Source organism: Dipteris shenzhenensis, chromosome 3 (assembly GCF_047967505.1).
Source record: "Dipteris shenzhenensis isolate YYH24624 ecotype China chromosome 3, Dip_SZ_1.0, whole genome shotgun sequence".
In the NCBI taxonomy this organism is placed as follows: Eukaryota; Viridiplantae; Streptophyta; class Polypodiopsida; order Gleicheniales; family Dipteridaceae; genus Dipteris; species Dipteris shenzhenensis.
Window position 1 is genome coordinate 3,617,022 of NC_141598.1, and position 17,870 is coordinate 3,634,891.

Consider the following 17,870-nt stretch of genomic DNA (forward strand, 5'->3'; position numbering starts at 1 on the left):
CTTCTCTTCTGAGGATGGCAGCAGTACATGTGATGTCACTCTCTATCAACAAGCAATTGGTTGTTTGACTTACCTATGCCATACGAGACCTGATCTATAGTACGATGTCTCACAGTTGAGCAGATATATGCACAGCCCATCTATGCACCATTGGCATGCCGTAGAACGTGTCTTCAGATATCTCAAAGGCACTCAGCATTTAGGCCTTCTTTATGGGGGTGATACTTCACTTGTCATGCACGGATTCACTGATAGTGATTGGGCTGGTTATTCGGACACTCATGTGTCATAGTGGCAATTGTTTTATGCTTGGTACTTCACGTGTTTTATGCTTGGTACTTCATGCATTATGCTTGGTACTTCATGTTTTATAGCTACAGTGGAGTGTGTTTGGCTTCCGAAGCTACTTGCAGATCTTTGTACATGTGAGACTGCTCCTGCCGTCGTCTTCACTGATAGTCAGAGTACTTTGGCTATTGCATGGAATCATGTTTTCCATGCTCGCACAAAGCATATTGAGGTTTACTGTCACTATGTCAGAGAGCGATCATCACAGCAGGTGATATTCAGTTGTCTTATGTTCCCACTGAAGACAACTTGGCAGATCTTTTTACAAAGGCTCTACCTCGACCTAAGTTTGAGGCTTTTCGACAAGCTTTAAACTTAGTTCCTTTTGTGACTTGATCTGTTGTACTCTGTACACTCATAGGTAGCTATATCCCTAGAGGATGACCATGTGCAACCATGACATTAGATATCCAAGTATCCTGAGCCATGTCCAGGGTACGTGAGCCCATACCATGGAGGGGGGTTTGTAGGCCATTCTATGGGCTATCCATAGGTGCCACTTATTCCTTGGTATGTGCCTTGTAGGCCTAGTTATAGTCAGTTAGGACTATTGGAGCCTTATACCACCAAGGTTAGTTAGGACACTTAGTTCAGATAGGGCGTTTAGCCCTAGGGTTTTGTTATGTTGGTTCTCTATTGAGCCTCCACTCTCAGTGTTGCAGCATTTTCAATACAGCATCTCGTTTTTGCTCTTCCATCACTCATTCTAGGCTCCCTTTGTCCAACAAACCCACCCAAATCCATGGTATGGCTCATGTATCTTGGAAACATCACGAGAATATCCAGGCATTCATCCAAACGGATATTGCATATAAAACTAGAATATATTCATTCAGATTTTTGTTGTTCTATGATAGAATAGGGATAGCAGAATCAAGTAACAAAAGGTACCAATCATAAAGCATGCTGAAAAGCTTCAACCTTAGCTTGCTGTAGAGCCTTCATGAAGAGATCAACCAAGTTGTCCTCCATCGAAACATGGAACAACTATATTTCTCTAACTAACAGCCGCTCTCTGACATAATGATAGTGAATCTCTCTATGCTTGATACGCACATGAAACAAGAGATTGCACACAATGGCCACGGCACTCTGGCTGTCAGTGTAGATGGTAGTACAAGATGTCTGGCTGACATCAAGATATGCAAGCAACGTACGAAGCCAGACACACTCCACAATAGCTGTAAAGGTTGCCCTGTACTCAGCCTCACAGCTATAAGGAGCAACTGTGGGACGTTTCTCGCTGAACCAATAAATGCATGAAGCATAAAATAGTCACCAATGTGCGACACCCTGATGTCGTAACAAGCATCCTGTAAAAGCATGCATGATCAGTGAAGACTTATCATCATAGAGAAGCGCCAGTGTTGTGTGCCTTTCAATAACAGAAGACTGTCCGATCCATATAGCTGCTCCCCATGTCATAATGAAAGACTCAAAAGTGATATAAGACAATTTGAAAACACTGATCCCAACCACCACGGCAATGTGACAGCTCCACAAGCAATGCTTGCAAGATCCCTCTGCAAGCTGACACCTTAAAGCAAAAAGAAGGTCTCCCATCTACTGTAACCATAAGCCCACTGAAATGCCACTGTGAATGGTAAGCCAAAGAAATTATGAAACTTTTTTAGCTTTATTGATCCCCCCAAAAGTGGGTCCAAAACCTCGCCAAGAGCTGTAATCCCATGTGCCTGCCAATGCTGACTGTTTATGCGTGTATTGTGAATATCTTTCTGCTGAATCATGTATTCGATCCTCGTCGAATACTAGCAAAAGGGCAAAGGATCTACAATAGTGGGCGCTGGCCAAGACCAATCCACCTCTGCTAAAGGTCTCCCAGGAAACATCCAAAGTCTCCATCTAGGCTGGCTCCCTTACAATCATCGGGAGGGATCTAGCCAGACTATAACTGTAATCCCCTGCCAATAAAGATCTTGCTAATCCATCAATTGTGTACATGTAAGTTCAGAGGAAGTATTTGCAAGATGATATAAGGTAGGTGTGATGGTCCACTCTCACACCTACACATATGCCAAGCTCAATGAAGCATCCAAACCAACTGACAATAGGCTGAGGATCCTCCTGAGACTCAGTGAGAAGATTTCTCCACGGCTGAGGAATGACTCATAATCCAGAGTCTAGTGGTAGAGACCTGTGGGAGAGGTCCACAAGTATTGAGACTCAGTGAGAAGATTTCTCCACGGCTGAGGAATGACTCTCATAATCCAGAGTCTAGTGGTAGAGACCTGTGGGAGAGGTCCACAAGTATGCATAATAGTCTCCCCTGTGATCTCCTGACCTGCCTACTCCAAGGCTGATCCCCTAGAGGCAAGCCTCTCACTAGAAGCTTGACTGGGCACACTCTCCTCTGAAGCTCAAGACCTAGAATCCCCAGACCTCCCTGTCATGTGGGAAGGGTGGTAGTGTCCCAAAATAATCTGCCTCTAGTGTCCACCGAACCAAGCCCTACACTTCACAAGAAATTCTTGAACAATCTCCTCACTTGTCTGATACTAGTAGCATGAAAACCCCAACAGGAAGCTAAATACCACATGGTCAGCAGCAACACCTGATTGAGCACCAGTGCTTTACCAACCAAAGAAAGTCTAGCTGTACTCCAACAGGTCGTATACTCTCTAACACAAAATCTAACTGCTGAGCAAGAGACATATCAATACCAACTTGAAGCCCAAATATCTAGTGGAGGTGCCTTTGGGCACCCAAATGAAGCCATTGTCAATTTCCCAAATTGGAGCATCCTACTCAATACCAATCCAAATACCTTATGATTTGTTCCAATTGACAAGTCCTCCTAGTCCTAGGCAGAACTCATCAATGGAAGAAGCAGTGATAGTCTTACTGTGCAGATCTCCCTTAACTGTCACTGATGGGTGCAAACATTGTATCCAATAATTAATGCTCCTGCCTAATACACTTAGACTGGCTCATCATAATGCCCCCCTCAAAATGAGCAAATTGGAGGCCAAGATGACAGTGCAATTGACCCATATCTATCATGGCAAAAGATTTCTGCAAAACAGCCTTAAGGGCTGCAATTTGCTGAAGTAGATGGCCCACTGATAAGCATGTCATCCACATAAAGAATCAGAATGAGCACATCTCATCCACACTTCAAGACATAAAGTGTTGTTTCTGTTGGGCTGTTCTGAAAACCAAGGCGTATCAAATGCACATGAATCTTTGCATATCATGCCCGGGGTTCTTGCTTCAATCCATGTAAGGCCTCGCGCAGCCTGCATACCTTTTTTTTTTGTGAATGGAATTTAACTCTGCTTTCATAGCATCCATCCACTCTTTGCTGTCAAAAGCATCCTGATGGCATACCTTAAGTGTATCCAACAGCCATCTCGAGACAGTTTTTGTGCTGTCTAATGACAGCCCTTTCCTCTGTACCTGCTTGCTCAATAGCATTGTCATCTTGCAGAGGCAAATCAGGCTAAGCATGTGCATCAGGCTGAGGCTGAGAACTGCTAGCAGCAGGGGAATGTAGACTCTCCAATGGCTGATCTGAGTCTGTACCGGACTTAAAGAAGGGTAGAAGTGAGTCGAAGACATCTGAGGCATTATCAGAACGCTTTTTGGACAGTCCAGCCAAGGCAAGGCTACTTGCTCAGAAAAGACTGACGTCTCTGCTGGCAATGAATTTTCCAGTGCTAGGCTGATACAATCTGTAGCCTTTACTTTGTGAGCTGTAGCCAATAAAAATTAACATTCACTACCATATCCTCTAACTTATGCCTTGAGTGAGAGGGTACATGTGCATATGCCAAACAACCAAAGACACTCGTGCAAATGGTTGCATCCAATCAACATTTGTGGGAAAAGATTTTACCCCTTTAGCATACACCTGGCCATTTCCATTAAAGTCTGGGTCTTCCGCTTTGCAACCCCATTTTGGGGCGGTGTATATGGCACTGTGCACTGGTGTATGATGCCCCAGGCTGCTAAAATATCCGAAAAAATCACAGAACATGTACTTCACCCGCTGTCAATGCGGAGTGTCAAGAGTTTGTGGCCACTCTCCTTTTCAGCCATGGCAAGAAAATGTTTAAATCAAGCAGAAACATCTGACTTGGATTTCAAAGGGTAAATCCAAGTGTGCCTGGTCAAGTCATCCAAAAAGGTTGAACAAAGTAAGAGTAGCCTCCAAGAGATGCTATGTACATCAGTCCACACACATGCCTATGAGCCAAGTAAAACTTACAGGATGCAGCAACAGTCCGGTCCTTGGGAAAGAAGAACCTGTGCATCTTCCCCAACAAGCATCCCTGACAAATGTACTTTGAAAGTACATGCATTTTTGGAAGATCTACTACCATGTCCTGTGAATGCATCTTCACCAAACTACCATAGTTCAGATGCCCAAGTCTCTCATGCCATAGGTGAGTATCAGCAATTTCTGAATCAGATGCTGCATTTGCCTAAATAAGAGCCCCTCTCTCATAAGAGTCAAGATTATACAGCCCTCTGGTAAGTGTTCCAATGATTACAACGTCGTTATCATGCCGGAAGTCGTACACAGCACAACGATAACAATCAAAGATCACTACATAGCCATTTGTAGCAATGGCTGAACTAGAAATCAGATTTATTTTAAAGGCTGAAACATATAAAACACTCCAAAAGAGTGACTTCATCACTTGAGACCGATGTGACTTCCACTTGACCAATGCCTATCATCAAATAAGATAAATTAAACTATGCCCCCCTTAGGTCCATCATCCAGAGATGTAAATAATTTTTTGCGGAAGGTAATGTGCTTGGAAGCATCACGATCAAAGTACGACATCTTGGAAGGATCGTAATGGCATGTGACAATGAATGCCCAATCATCAAGAGCAATATTTGCTGCTGTCTTCAACTGCAGTAGGAGCATCTGAAACTGCAAGTCCTTGCTTCTTCTTCTTCTCTTAAGCAATGCCCTCTGCATTCCATCAGGCTTCTTGCAATAATTGCACTCTTTTTCTTATTGCCATCGTCATGGCTAGAAGGACATGAGGTACCAGCATTTTTCTTAGGCTTCCCGAAATCGTTGCCCCTCTTGCCTTTGCCTTTATGGCCAGTGGCAAAGGCTTGATCTGCATTCATGGATGCAACCCGGTTTGCACAACTCTGCTCCCCCTACAAAAGCAATGTGACAAGCTGATCAAAGGTATGTTAATGAAGTTACCCATGGCCACCAACCTCAATGTAGTAGCAAAACCCTGATAAGAGTCAGGAAGTGTCATAAAGACAACTTGAGGATCTGGCACAATCTCATCAATATTGATAAGCTGCTCTCTATAGTCCTTTATCTAGGTCAAGTAGGCATCCATGCTGGCCCCTTCTTCCATCTTAACATCCTAACTTCTTGCACAAAAAAACAACTATCGCCTCATTCTTGATTTTATTAAGAGCAGCCAATTGATCCCATGCAACCTTTGCTGTCCTACAAGACCGAATATGGGGGACAACAAACCTCTTCATGGACAAGGCAATCAAAGCATATGCATGTGCATCTCTCCCATCCCATTGGATCTAGGAGGCACTGCAGCAGCAATGGTAGATGATCCTAAAGTAGTGCTGGTTACCACAACCTGTGATGGCAAGCGAAGTGGCAGTAGGTGCCTCAGACACACATCTCACATTTGTTCTGCAACAATGCCCCAAAGAGTTTTGGCAACAACCAAGTGGCGCACCATGTGGCATGTACAACCACATAGGATAGTTGGTGCCATCGAGCTTAACCTCTCCTGAAATCATCCCAAGCAAATCAGTGCTTTTCATTGCCAAATCCCCAAATAAATAAATGTGACAAAAACATGTTTCTCATCAATCCAATCAGCAAATTCAGCACTGAGCTCACATTCCGTACACAGCTGATACATCCAGCTCAAAAGACTCCATGAGCTTTGATGGAGAAATCTGTGAAAACCCGAACCTTGGAGCATCCATGGCTCCTAACTCCGTTCGACCTCGGGCCCCAACTCTGTCCACCACAGCATCTCAGATACGAGAGACTTTTTCTAATATGATGGGAAGGTTTCGGCTGTCAGACCCAACAAATATGGCAAACCCATTTGCCAGGCAGAATAGAGTTCCAGTGGAACTATAGGGCCACCACAGCCACTATGACAGAAGACATGAGGAGTGACACTGCTCGATCTGTTTAGCTTGTCATTCTTCGACCATGCTGCCATTTTCAACACTCAGAAGTGTCTTTCTGCTTGATGACACCAGTCGCAACCTCCAGTTGTGATCAACTGCAGCTCCTTCTGAGCAGCTTTCCACATTTGGCCGCCACATTTTGTGGCTATTCAGCCTTTGACCTGTTTCATGACCAGCTCATGCTCAGCGGATGTCCTACCTGGAGACCTACATTCTATTTTTGAAGCGGCTGGTAATTTTGTCTCTTCTTGGAGATCTACCTTGCAGTCAAATCGCTGCCAAAAACAGTCGGACCCTATTCTGAGGAACCCGTTTTTAATTTGTGGTCATGTCGCGGACAAACGTTGTGGCTTGTATATTTGTATTGGACAGATGGACCAATAGTCTGTACTACCATACGCCTCTTTCTACTAGCCTCCATACAATATCCGTACAGTACATACAACAGTACAGAATTTCAACAAACTACCAGTTCTCGAATTCTCGTTAGCTCTACTAGCAAGCTTTCTTTTGGTTCCCAATTGCAGTTTGCAGCTTGCACATGCAAGCTAGTCAGCTCAGTTGCCTTCTACCGTGCTATAATGATGGCTCTATACCTCACTCAATCATGCATGTAAAATAAAACAATTGTATATTCAAAGCTAAAGTTCATGAAGAGACAAAGAATTTTGACATATTAGTGCACACCAAACACTTCTATTACTTTATCAATCAGAGCACATCCCGACCGGTCTTGTTGCTCATTACAAAACCTATGAATAAGCCACAAAGTCTCTTGCACAATCATCTACACAACCACAAACTAAAAGACGATGCTCCAAAGCTTATAGCATCGCGCACACCGCCAAGAGAGACCGCCTCTTCTGGTGCTTGCCAGCAACTCCCAAACCGTCAACCTCTTGCTGTGTGGAGAGGCCAAGAGTCACATGCCCTCCTTGAAATTGTGGAAGTCGACCCTCATGGAAACCCTTGGAGAGCATGAATGAAGGCAACTTGTTGTCTCCTCCACCTACGTAGTCAGTTGCATGCAAGGAAGCCACTAACCATGCAAGGATGAACTTATAAGGATGAGTACTAACTAACTCCAACAGTTACCCCCTCAAACAAAATGAGGGACAAGGATAGACTGTGTAATCGAATCAACTACTCAAAAACGTTCTCCAACTAGTGCTGACAAAGAGCGACCCAACGATATGGTTACAAAGAGCTTCAATATCCAATGATCACAAAGATCTCAACACAAACTGCTCACAAAGATCTAAACAAGATTGCTCACAAAGAGCATGATTTAAAAGGAAAAATATTGATCACGGAGGTGGTCGACCTCGGCCAACATGGTGATTTCATTCTTGTTCTAGTCTTTTGCTGCCAAAGCTTTGTCTTTAGTCTGTTTCATCAACTCATCACGCTGCTTAGTATAGCAATACTTCTCTATATGTCCCTCCTTCCCGCAGTAGTTGCGCTTCCAACTATCACGTGGTGTCTTCTTCTTTTTTTCAATGGCAGCAGCATCCCTATACAATCGAGAAAATCCATGTAGGCACGAGGCGCAAAATACGAACTATATCTCCATACTGCTCCGGGGATAAGCTTCTCAACAAGATGGCCTTCTTGTCTTCATCCTCGACCCGTGCTCCTAGACCACTAAGCTGCCTTGCATGCGGTTCAAGAACACTCCCAATGTCTCTGACTCGTTCATCTAAAGGTCAAAAAGATCTTGCTTTAGGTTGGACTTCGAGTGCTTCATACGAGCTCCGAAGAGAGTCTCCAGTGTTTGCCAATTCTCAGTTGTCGTTGATTTCACGTCGAGGTGATGGAAGTACTCAGGTCCTAGAGCTCTCCCCATGTAGCCTATTGCCTTCTCATCATTCTGCTCCCAGATAGGAATCTTGTTAACGTAATGAAACCGTTCCTTCGGTTTCTTCTCAGTGCCAGCAGCTATATGCCATAAACCTTTCTGCATGAAGAGAAAACATGTGGGCAACTACCATGACGCAAAGTTATTGCCATTGAAAGTCATCAGTATGACACATGTTTGTCCTCCTTTGGCATGTCCATCATCACAACCTTGCGCGATTGAGAACTCGAAAGCACGCCTTAACTAGGACGTTGAAGAGTCGATTGCTTCTCCACCTTGTCACAACCGGGATGATCGACCACCTTTGAATAGCCTTCCTAGGCATGCATGAACCACAGTGATTACTACAAAGAATCTATGGCAAAACATCCGATCGTGTGGCTCTAGGACCACTGATGGCTCTATGCCTCACTCATCATGCATGCAAATTAAACAATTGTATATTCAAAGCTAAAGTTCATAAAGAGACAAAGAACCGAGAAAGAATTTTGCAAACCAAAACACTTCTATTACTTTATCAATCAGAGCACATCCCGACCAAGCTTGTTGCTCATTACAAAACATATGAATAAGCCACAAAGGCTCTCACACAATCATCTACACACCCACACACTAAAAGACCACCTACTCCAAAGCTTATAGCATCACGCAAACCGCCAAGAGAGACTGCCTCTTCTCGTGCTTGCCAGCAGCTCCCAAACCGTCAACCTCTAGCTAGCTAAGTAGATGAACTCATGAGGATGAGCACATTTAACTCCAACATATAAGAGTCAACACTTGGGACTTTTGGGTCTATTGACAGCACATTGCAAGATTGGAGTAGTACAATGACATTTGGCATTTTCTTGCATTTGCTCTCTTTTTGGCATAGTTGCCCTCGTGAGATTTTGAGCTTTTACCAGATCTGCTATCTAATATTTTGAGATTGCCTGGTAAGGCCTTGTCCTCTATTTTTTACACATTTGGCTTATCATAACTTGAGGCTTTTTCTCCCATCGCTTTGCATCTGACTTTATGCACTCGGGATTTTCCTTTTCAAGTATCTACCAGCAATTAGTTGGCAGATTTGTGCACAGTTTTTGTGGGCAGCAAGCTCATTTGCAATGATAGCCTTGAGGCTTGGGGAGTTGCATTCCTGCAGAAAGAAGCTCATGCAAGCCACAAGGGGCTGAAGCAAAGGGCATGCTAGGGCCCTTGCTAAGTACTATGCTTAAACTATATAGCTCAAAATCTCAAAGTAAAAACTGGAGCTGAGGAAACTGAGACCCAATAGCCGAAGCCCAGAACTGTGGTGGCTCTCCGGTGGGCTGCGAAGATATCCTGGATCTGCGTATGTTTGTTGTGGAGGAGGGCGTGGTCTACTCGACCTCTATATCCGAAGAGCTATATCAAGAGTGATGCCTTGTCTCAGGCGGTGCGGAGATGGGTCAGACGTCCATCAAGAGAGGGAGAGAGATATCCTGGATCTGCGTATGTTTGTTGTGGAGGAGGGCGTGGTCTACTCGACCTCTATATCCGAAGAGCTATATCAAGAGTGATGCCTTGTCTCAGGCGGTCTCCTCTAAGGAGGGCGGAGATGGGTCAGACGTCCATCAAGAGAGGGAGAGAGATACAGACACAGAAAGAACCAAAAAACTGCCTAACTTACCCTCTCAAAACTAAACAAAGAGTTTCGATTTAAAGATAGTCGCCCACAAGGTTGGCAACCGTAAATTCCGTCACGCACCACACCCACATGAGCATCCATTTATGCAATGAAGTCTCTGTCAGAACTCTAGAGGTGAAGGCAGACTCAATTGTGAGAAAGGACAAGGCTCATGACATGGTCAATAACCTCTTCATCCAAGCTACAAGGGATGAAATGAACCCTATAGGCTATGCTGAAGAGGATACTGACAACAAGCGTGCACGAGACAAAGCTGAACCCTATAGGCTATGCTGAAGAGGATACTGACAACAAGCGTGCATGAGACAAAGCAGCAGCAGGCAAACAATGTTGAAAAACATGCCTGTACATCACCTTTTTTGGACCTGTCCATTATAAAAAGGGCCCCAAAGACCATTATTTGAAAATGCGAATGTTTGAAATGCTAGACCTAACACGTTTTTCGGCAATTATCACTACAACCCTATTTTCTAGCTCAATGATTTTATCTATGTGAGAAGCATCAACAATGGAAAACCATATACCTTTGTAAGACTAGAATAAGTCCAATCATACAAATTTAGATTTTTTGTTGTTCTAAAGACCAAAAATCTACACAGAAAATAAAAGAGAAAATGAAAGAGAAGAAAAAAAAAGGAAAAAAGAGGTAAACAATGCAAAACCAGCTTCTCTTTCAGTGTGTGACAAGTTTAATCCAACTCATGAGAGACATATCATCGGTTCTGTGAGTACAAGAATTTTATGTAGAATTAAAAGAAAGTTTCATGTACATAGCCAGGTTGTTATACCTAGATCCTACAACTTTGTCATTTATAAGTCTTGCTTTAACAAAGCTTTTCAAAGTTCCCAGCCCCGCTGCCACATCTAGTTCAAATTTCAAAGCTATATGAACCCCTAGACTGTGATACACAAAAAATTCGTGCCCAGAATGATACGTATTCTGTATGCCCAATGTCTTACAGATTGAATAGATCAGGGTGATTAATAAATATCCGTAAGCAGAAAAGCGTCAAAAAATCGAAATGCAATGCCCCGAAATTCGCACATGTCTGAATGACCATCTCCTTTCATCTAAGTTTATCCTGTCTTAATTCAAATCAAAATAATGGTTACTCGGAATAACCAAATGATGCGAAGACAAGCATACTTCATCTTGCTCCTCCTCTTTCCCACCATCTTCTGAAAAAAAACTTGAGATGTCCAGAACTGCCACGACAGCTTTCTGTTTGCCTCCAGCTAGCCACAAAGTCTCTGCCATTGCCGAGACAAGAGCTCTGCAAAAGCAAAACTTTCAATTTAAATTATCTTGCTGTTATCTGTCAACGGATTGATAAGCCCAGGTTTTAGCGCAAACTCACCATCGAAAATAATTTCAACTCACAAATCATCAACGATAAATTTGATCATGAACTACATCCTATGCGATTGCTGTGTACACCCTCAGCAGCATGCGTAAGGGCAAGTCCCATTGCATTAATACGTTTTATTTATACAAAAGGAAGTATGGTGAGGTTTGATTAATTCTCCATAGGCAAAGAACAGACTCAGCCTTGATACACGAACCAATAAAAGCCACTACTCAAATGCAGGCGAATATTCAACCAAAACCGTTCTAAAAAGACACAGCTTCACTCACAAAAAAAGCTTCAAGAAAGCTAATTGACGGAATGTACCACAGAGAACAAAGGGGATTGGCATAATCAGCAAAATCAACTTGGACAAGAATCTCCACAGACACTTGCATATCCATTATAACAGATGCAACCGTGGAAGCCCAGGGTTTTCACAAACTTATCCACTTGTAAAAATTCAAGGGCCCCTATTTGTATGCCCTTGCCCTCTTACTGCCCATGACAAATACGGATTAGACGAGAGAAGGGAGATGAGAATAGGGGCTTCGGATAGCCCCTATTTTCATCCCCTTGTCTCCTATTGTCCAAGACAAATGCGAGTCCGGTGAGAGAAGGAAGATGAAAATAGGAGCTCTCAAGAGCCCTTTTTTCATCTATGCTATGGATGATATATTCGTGGGTAAACACATTGACATCTATATGAAGATAATTGGATGACATGATTTGGTAAGCACTTCTTCAGTATCATGGCCGCCAAAAGCGTCTAGTGGGTGACTTTTATTGCTTTGTTGGTTGCTTGTTGTCAGGATAAAGAAGTAAATTCCCAAGACTTTTCACTTGAAAATCGTGCTACCAAGGAGGTCAAACAACTGGTATGGACAGAATTTCCAAAATAGCTACCAATTGAGCTTATCCGGAACAAGCATTCCGAGAGATTTGTCAACTGCAATTACAAACCCTGCCTTGAGCTTCAGTACGGACCAGGGATGACACATCACTCTCGAGGACCACCTCCCCACTGTCCATCTTCATGTACAGAAGGCGAGTTTTGTGCTTCACAGGTCATGATAGCCCACTCACAATAGTATGCCATATAATGATTACATTCTCCTCTCTAGCTGCTTGCACAATGACTAGTTTACTTCTAACAAAAAAACAATTTGTTTTATGCATGATTCATCCTTTCCAACCTCTTGAGCTTATACGTTGATCTATTTGAATTAAAGTATTTATCCAATCCAAAGAAATCTCCCAATTCACATCAAGCATCTCTAGAGGATGCAACATGCCGAGAGATCTCAAAGCATGTTAACCTGGTCTTTCTCACACACCCACATGTTCGAAGACATATCCTTTCTTTATCAAGTACAATTCTCCATCAAATTGCTATGGCCTAGGCCTTCTATATACCCCAAAAAATAATGCTCGTTTTCATCTTCAGAGTGTGCACATGCCACGTTAATAGAACAACCATTTAACTTGCCCTCCTTCACCAAGTTCTACACCAAACATATGGAGTATCACAATTGTTTTAATAACTTCTCATTTAATTCATTGAATGCAATGAAAATACATACATGCCTAGCCCCATCAAATTAGAGTAGACTGCCATTACAGACTTATTTATTTTAGTATCTATGAGATCCTACTTGCATCGATCACTTTATTTCCCTCTCCAATATTCTCTGTTCCCTTTATCCAAGGGTACATATATTTTTACCTCAAGAAAAGTTAGCTATTTACGTGCCCAAGATAGCACTGTACTTGTGTTTTTCCCAAAAACAAAAATTAAATGTGGGAACTCTATGCTCTATGCTTTACGCTAGATGTTATACGCTCTATGCTAGATGTTGTATGCTCTATGCCCTATCCTCCATGTTCTACTCCATGCAAATCATCAAAACATTGTCTAGAGATGTCCCTTCTTTGCTTTTGGAAAGGATTCTCCTAACATAATGCTATTAGAAAAAGGCTGGACAATGTGGACCATATACCTAGATGAGTCCAAGAACATCCCCAAACTCATCCTCTAGAAATACAACTTATAAGGTTGGAAACCATAAACTCCATCACGCATAGCAAGGACTGGCTACTATGACATCCCCATTGATGTCATTAGCGCCCGGGCAATAGTGGGTATAGACCATAGTATAAGCATATGCTCTCACACATACAAATCCACACACCCACACATACTTAAGCATCCATTTATACAAAGTCTTCGTACTGAGTTTCTGTCAGCACTCCAGAGGTGAAGGTCAAACTCAGCCATGACGAAGTGACTTCTCTTATGTCAATTGAAATAAGAGTGATATATTCCATTCAAAACAAATCATACAACAGGTGGAAGAGAAAGTACTCTATCCCTAGCCTCAACAATGTGGCAAAAAAGCCATGGAGGTGGTCTAAAATGCCACGACATCCCAAAAGGGGTCAAGTGAAAAAATAAAGAGCAGTCCCATGTCCTCATGAAGGATATAAGTCTCCCACAAGCTGCCAAAGAGGTGCCTGTACACCGCTCCCACTGACTCCTAAGAGTGAAAATAATCTATGCCCAAATGGAAGCGAGAGTGTCAGCCTCCGTGCATAAATGGTCCCCAAGTACAAAAGAACATCGCGAACACCATATCCGCCATAGGATAATGCTGGAAATCACCTCCCAGGCCGATCCTACAGCTGAAACAAGCATGGAATCCTCTGCTGGTATTGATACCAAAAGTAAATCCTGCGGCTCCATGATGCTGGCCTCCGTGGGACCCCGTCTCTGGCGTCGCTGCATGAAGAAACCAAGGTCTCCAGGCTCTGCCTCAAAGAGAGTAAAGGCTCCAGATTCTCTCCCCCAAAAAGCAGCGCCCCACGTCATCAGAAAGGACTCAGAAGTAACATATGAGAATAACCTGAAGATACCTGTCCATACCACTCTAGAGCTGGTGCAACTCCATAAACAATGCTTGCTAGATTCCTCTGCAATCTGACAATGAATGCACAAGGAGGGTCTACCCATCTGCTGGAGCCAAGTACCCACAGGTATACCCCTATGTATAGTGAGCCAAAGAAAGTAGGAGACTTTCCTGACTCTACTGATGCCCCAAAAGTGAGTCCACTAGCTCCGCAAGAGCTCTACAGTAAGTCCCTATGCGTGCCAATGCTGGGAGGCAGATGGAATGTGATGAGAGTCTCTCCGCTAATGCCTGTAACCTGCCCTCGTCGAGTACTAGAAGAAAGAAAGAGGACAATCGCCTGTCACTGGAGCAATCCATGCCCACTCACCTGGGTCCCAGTCAAGCTCCGCAAGAGGACGACCCTGAAAGATCCAAAGTCTCCATCTAATATCCTCTGCAAGGGTCAACCTGGAAGGATCTGTGACCCATTCCTTACCCAGGCAACCAATGACCCTGACTCTCTGCCAAAGAAGCTCCTGACAATCCATGGGCTGAGTGGGATACAATTTGTGAGAGGACTCTGTCTCAAAATAAATAAACGGTGCCGGTCCTAAGCGAACTCCAATACATAGCCCAGCCTCACTAAAACAACCTGACCAAGTAGAAATAGGATCAACATAGGCTGGATCTGTAAGTACATCCCTCCACTCCTAAGGAATAGCTCTCATGATCAATAATCTGGTGGCAACAATCTGTCCAAGTGGCCCATGTCTATCTCTGATCACCTCCTCTGACATCTCCACACCTTCCCTGAACCAATCTCCAACTGTCACAACCCCCTGAGCATGCCATCTGGCCAAGGGAGTCCTGAGTTCTGTACCAAGGGAAGATCCCTGGTACCGAACTAGGAGGTTATGGTAAAGAGGCTGCCGGGCAATTTCCTCTCTGGAGGAGGGAGCTGCTATGATGAGGTGCTGTCAAAAATGATCCCATATCAGAACAAGCCTTTTCACAAGTGGTGAGGAAGGCTGAGAATGCTGGTCCGTTAGGAAGATCCAACTGACTCTACCTGCCCACTGACCTGCTGCTCTGGGGGTGCACTGGTGAATCCCATGCAATAGGAACTGCTTTCACGGCTGATCTCCTGGAGTCAAACCTCTAACAAGAAGTTTGACTAAAAGGACTCTGCTCTGCATCTCCGGATCAAGAATCCCAAGTCCTCCTGCGAGAAAAGTAAAGTCATAGTATCCCATGAAACTCTGGCCCTAGTGTCCTTAGAACCATCACCACCACTCCATAGAAAGTTCCAAAGCAATCTCCTCACCTGACGAATCGAGTCAACATGAAAGCACCAACATGATGCAACATACCACATAGTCGCTAGTAGAACCTGGTTGAGTACCAGCGCTCTTCTGGCCAAAGAGAGTCTAGCCGTACTCCAGTAGGCTAGCTTTCTTCGGATACTCTCAAAAACTGGGGCAAATTGTTGCATCGGGGACACCTCAATGCCAACCTGGAAGCCAAGATATCTCGTGGAGGTGCCTCTGGGTATCCATACAAAGCCTTTGTCTCCTCCCCATGCGCTACTGCTGCGGATGCAATTGACAAATTCTGCAAAGCCTCAGGGGGACTTGTCAATTGGAACAAATCAAAAGGCATATGGACTGGAGCTCAGCAGGATACCCCAAAGACTATATGCATCTCCTCTGACTGTCAGTGCCGTATCATCAGCAAACTCAGTGTCTAGAAGCTCCTACTCCTGTCGGATAGGCAGATGAAGGCCCAAAGTGCCATGACTGTAGCCTGCATAAAGTATCCCATAGCCTCCGCTCCTGCTAGAAGAGTGAGAGTAAAGTGAGGAGACCCATAAAATCCATCTGTCACTAAAGTCTAGCCTCCTCATAGTGCTCTCCAAGAAACCCCAGTCCACCCTGTCATAGGCCTTCTCAAAATCGAGAAGGAGAACTACAATCTCCTGCTGACTCTCCTTCGCCCAGTGAGTGGCCTCCCAAAAAGTGAAGATATTATCATATCTGGCAGCATAGGCTTTAAACGAAGGGCCAAGGTCTTCACTAGGATCTTGTAGGCTGTCCCTAAAAGTGTAATGGGTCTCCAATTACGTAGGATTGTCTTGTCTCCCCCTTGGGGGATGAGACAAATCATACCTGTGCATAATGCCTCACCCAAAGATCCTGTATAAAGAGCCTCTAAAAAGGCCGAAAGTAGATGAGGTCCAATCGTATCCCAAAGAGCTGTAAAAAGAAGTGGTGACTGACCATCCTCCCCCAGGCATCTGTCTCTGGGCAGCTCATGTAACGCATCTGTGATCTTCAGGAGTGAGAGCGGGCTATCCAAAACCTGACTCATCCTGTCTAGGACCATCTAGGAGACATGACTCCAAATCTCATCTCTGGCTCTAATCATCTCCTCAGTGATTGGATCGGCGGTGTAAAGAGTGGAATAGAAATCAAAAGTGATCTCAACAAGACGATGAGGATCCGTTTGAAGAGACCCGGCCTCATTCACAAGTCTACGAAGTCTATCCGAAGAGTATCTCTGACCCACTATCCTGAAGAACTCTCTAGAGCATCTATCCCCCTTCTGGATCCAGAAGGTCTGCTGGGAGTAAAACCTGAACTGGGCCTTCCTGCGCTAAATCTCCTCTAGTCTCTCCTGAGCCTCTGAAAGCTGCCCTCTGATGAAAAGAGAATGAGGAAAGCTCTGAATCAATCTCTGAAGTCTGGATACCTCCGCTCTCTGATTCTGAGCTTTTCCTTCTCCTCTTTTGCCCTTAACTGGCAAGCCATGCTGACTCTGGCCAAAGCCTCCTCTACCCACATCAACCAGCCCTGATCCTCAGAAGTGTCCTCTGTCAACCAAACCTCTCTCAACTGTTCCACAAACTCTGTGTCCTAAAAAACAAAGTTCGGAACTCTCACAAAGCCTGTGCTCTCCAATCGAGAGGTAGGAAGAATCTGTAATAGGACCGGAGCATGGTCAGATCAAACATAACCTGGGCGGATCCCAATCTGTCCTCCTCTAGCCTCGCCCCAATGGCCAATATAAAACCTGTCCAGCCTAGCCAAAGAGAGAGAGCCATGGAAAACCCCAGACCAAGAGAACTACACACTATCAACCAAGTGACCAAGGTCGTCCAATCGAGCTGCATCATGAAGTCCAGCATGCAAAACAAAACTATCCCACTCCACTCTCTCCCTATCAGAAAGTCCACCCTCTGTCTGGCCCAACTTGTCTTCACAGAATTCAACCATGTTGAAATCTCCTCCGACAATCGAGGTGTCTGCCTGAGGAAGGGACTCTCTGAGCTGTCTCCAAAAAGCACGTCTGCGGGCTGGATCCGTGGGAGCGTACACATTAAGAACACCAACTGCTGTGCTCTCAATCTGAAGAATAACATAGCATGCCATGCTCTCCACTAGTGTCCCCTCTTGGGTGATCTCTCAGACCCACCTGGCTGAAACTGAAATGCAGACTCCTGGATAAGCACAATGTCTCGAGGGGACCCTGAGGAAATAAAACCAAGGGAGTCCCTAAGCAACTGCAATCTAGGAACTCCCAATCTAAGACCATCT

At 44.3% G+C, this 17,870-nt stretch overlaps 1 protein-coding gene across 1 annotated transcript in view; it reads right to left on the reverse strand.

Moving 5' to 3' along the window:
- LOC147903240 (ubiquitin interaction motif-containing protein) overlaps nt 1-17,870 on the reverse strand; it is a 115,632-nt gene that overhangs the window by 72,551 nt on the left and 25,211 nt on the right. The window contains exon 4 of the mRNA XM_087373008.1: nt 11,191-11,317. Coding sequence (XP_087229134.1) covers nt 11,191-11,317 — 127 coding nt within the window. The remainder of the gene's footprint in view (nt 1-11,190; nt 11,318-17,870) is intronic.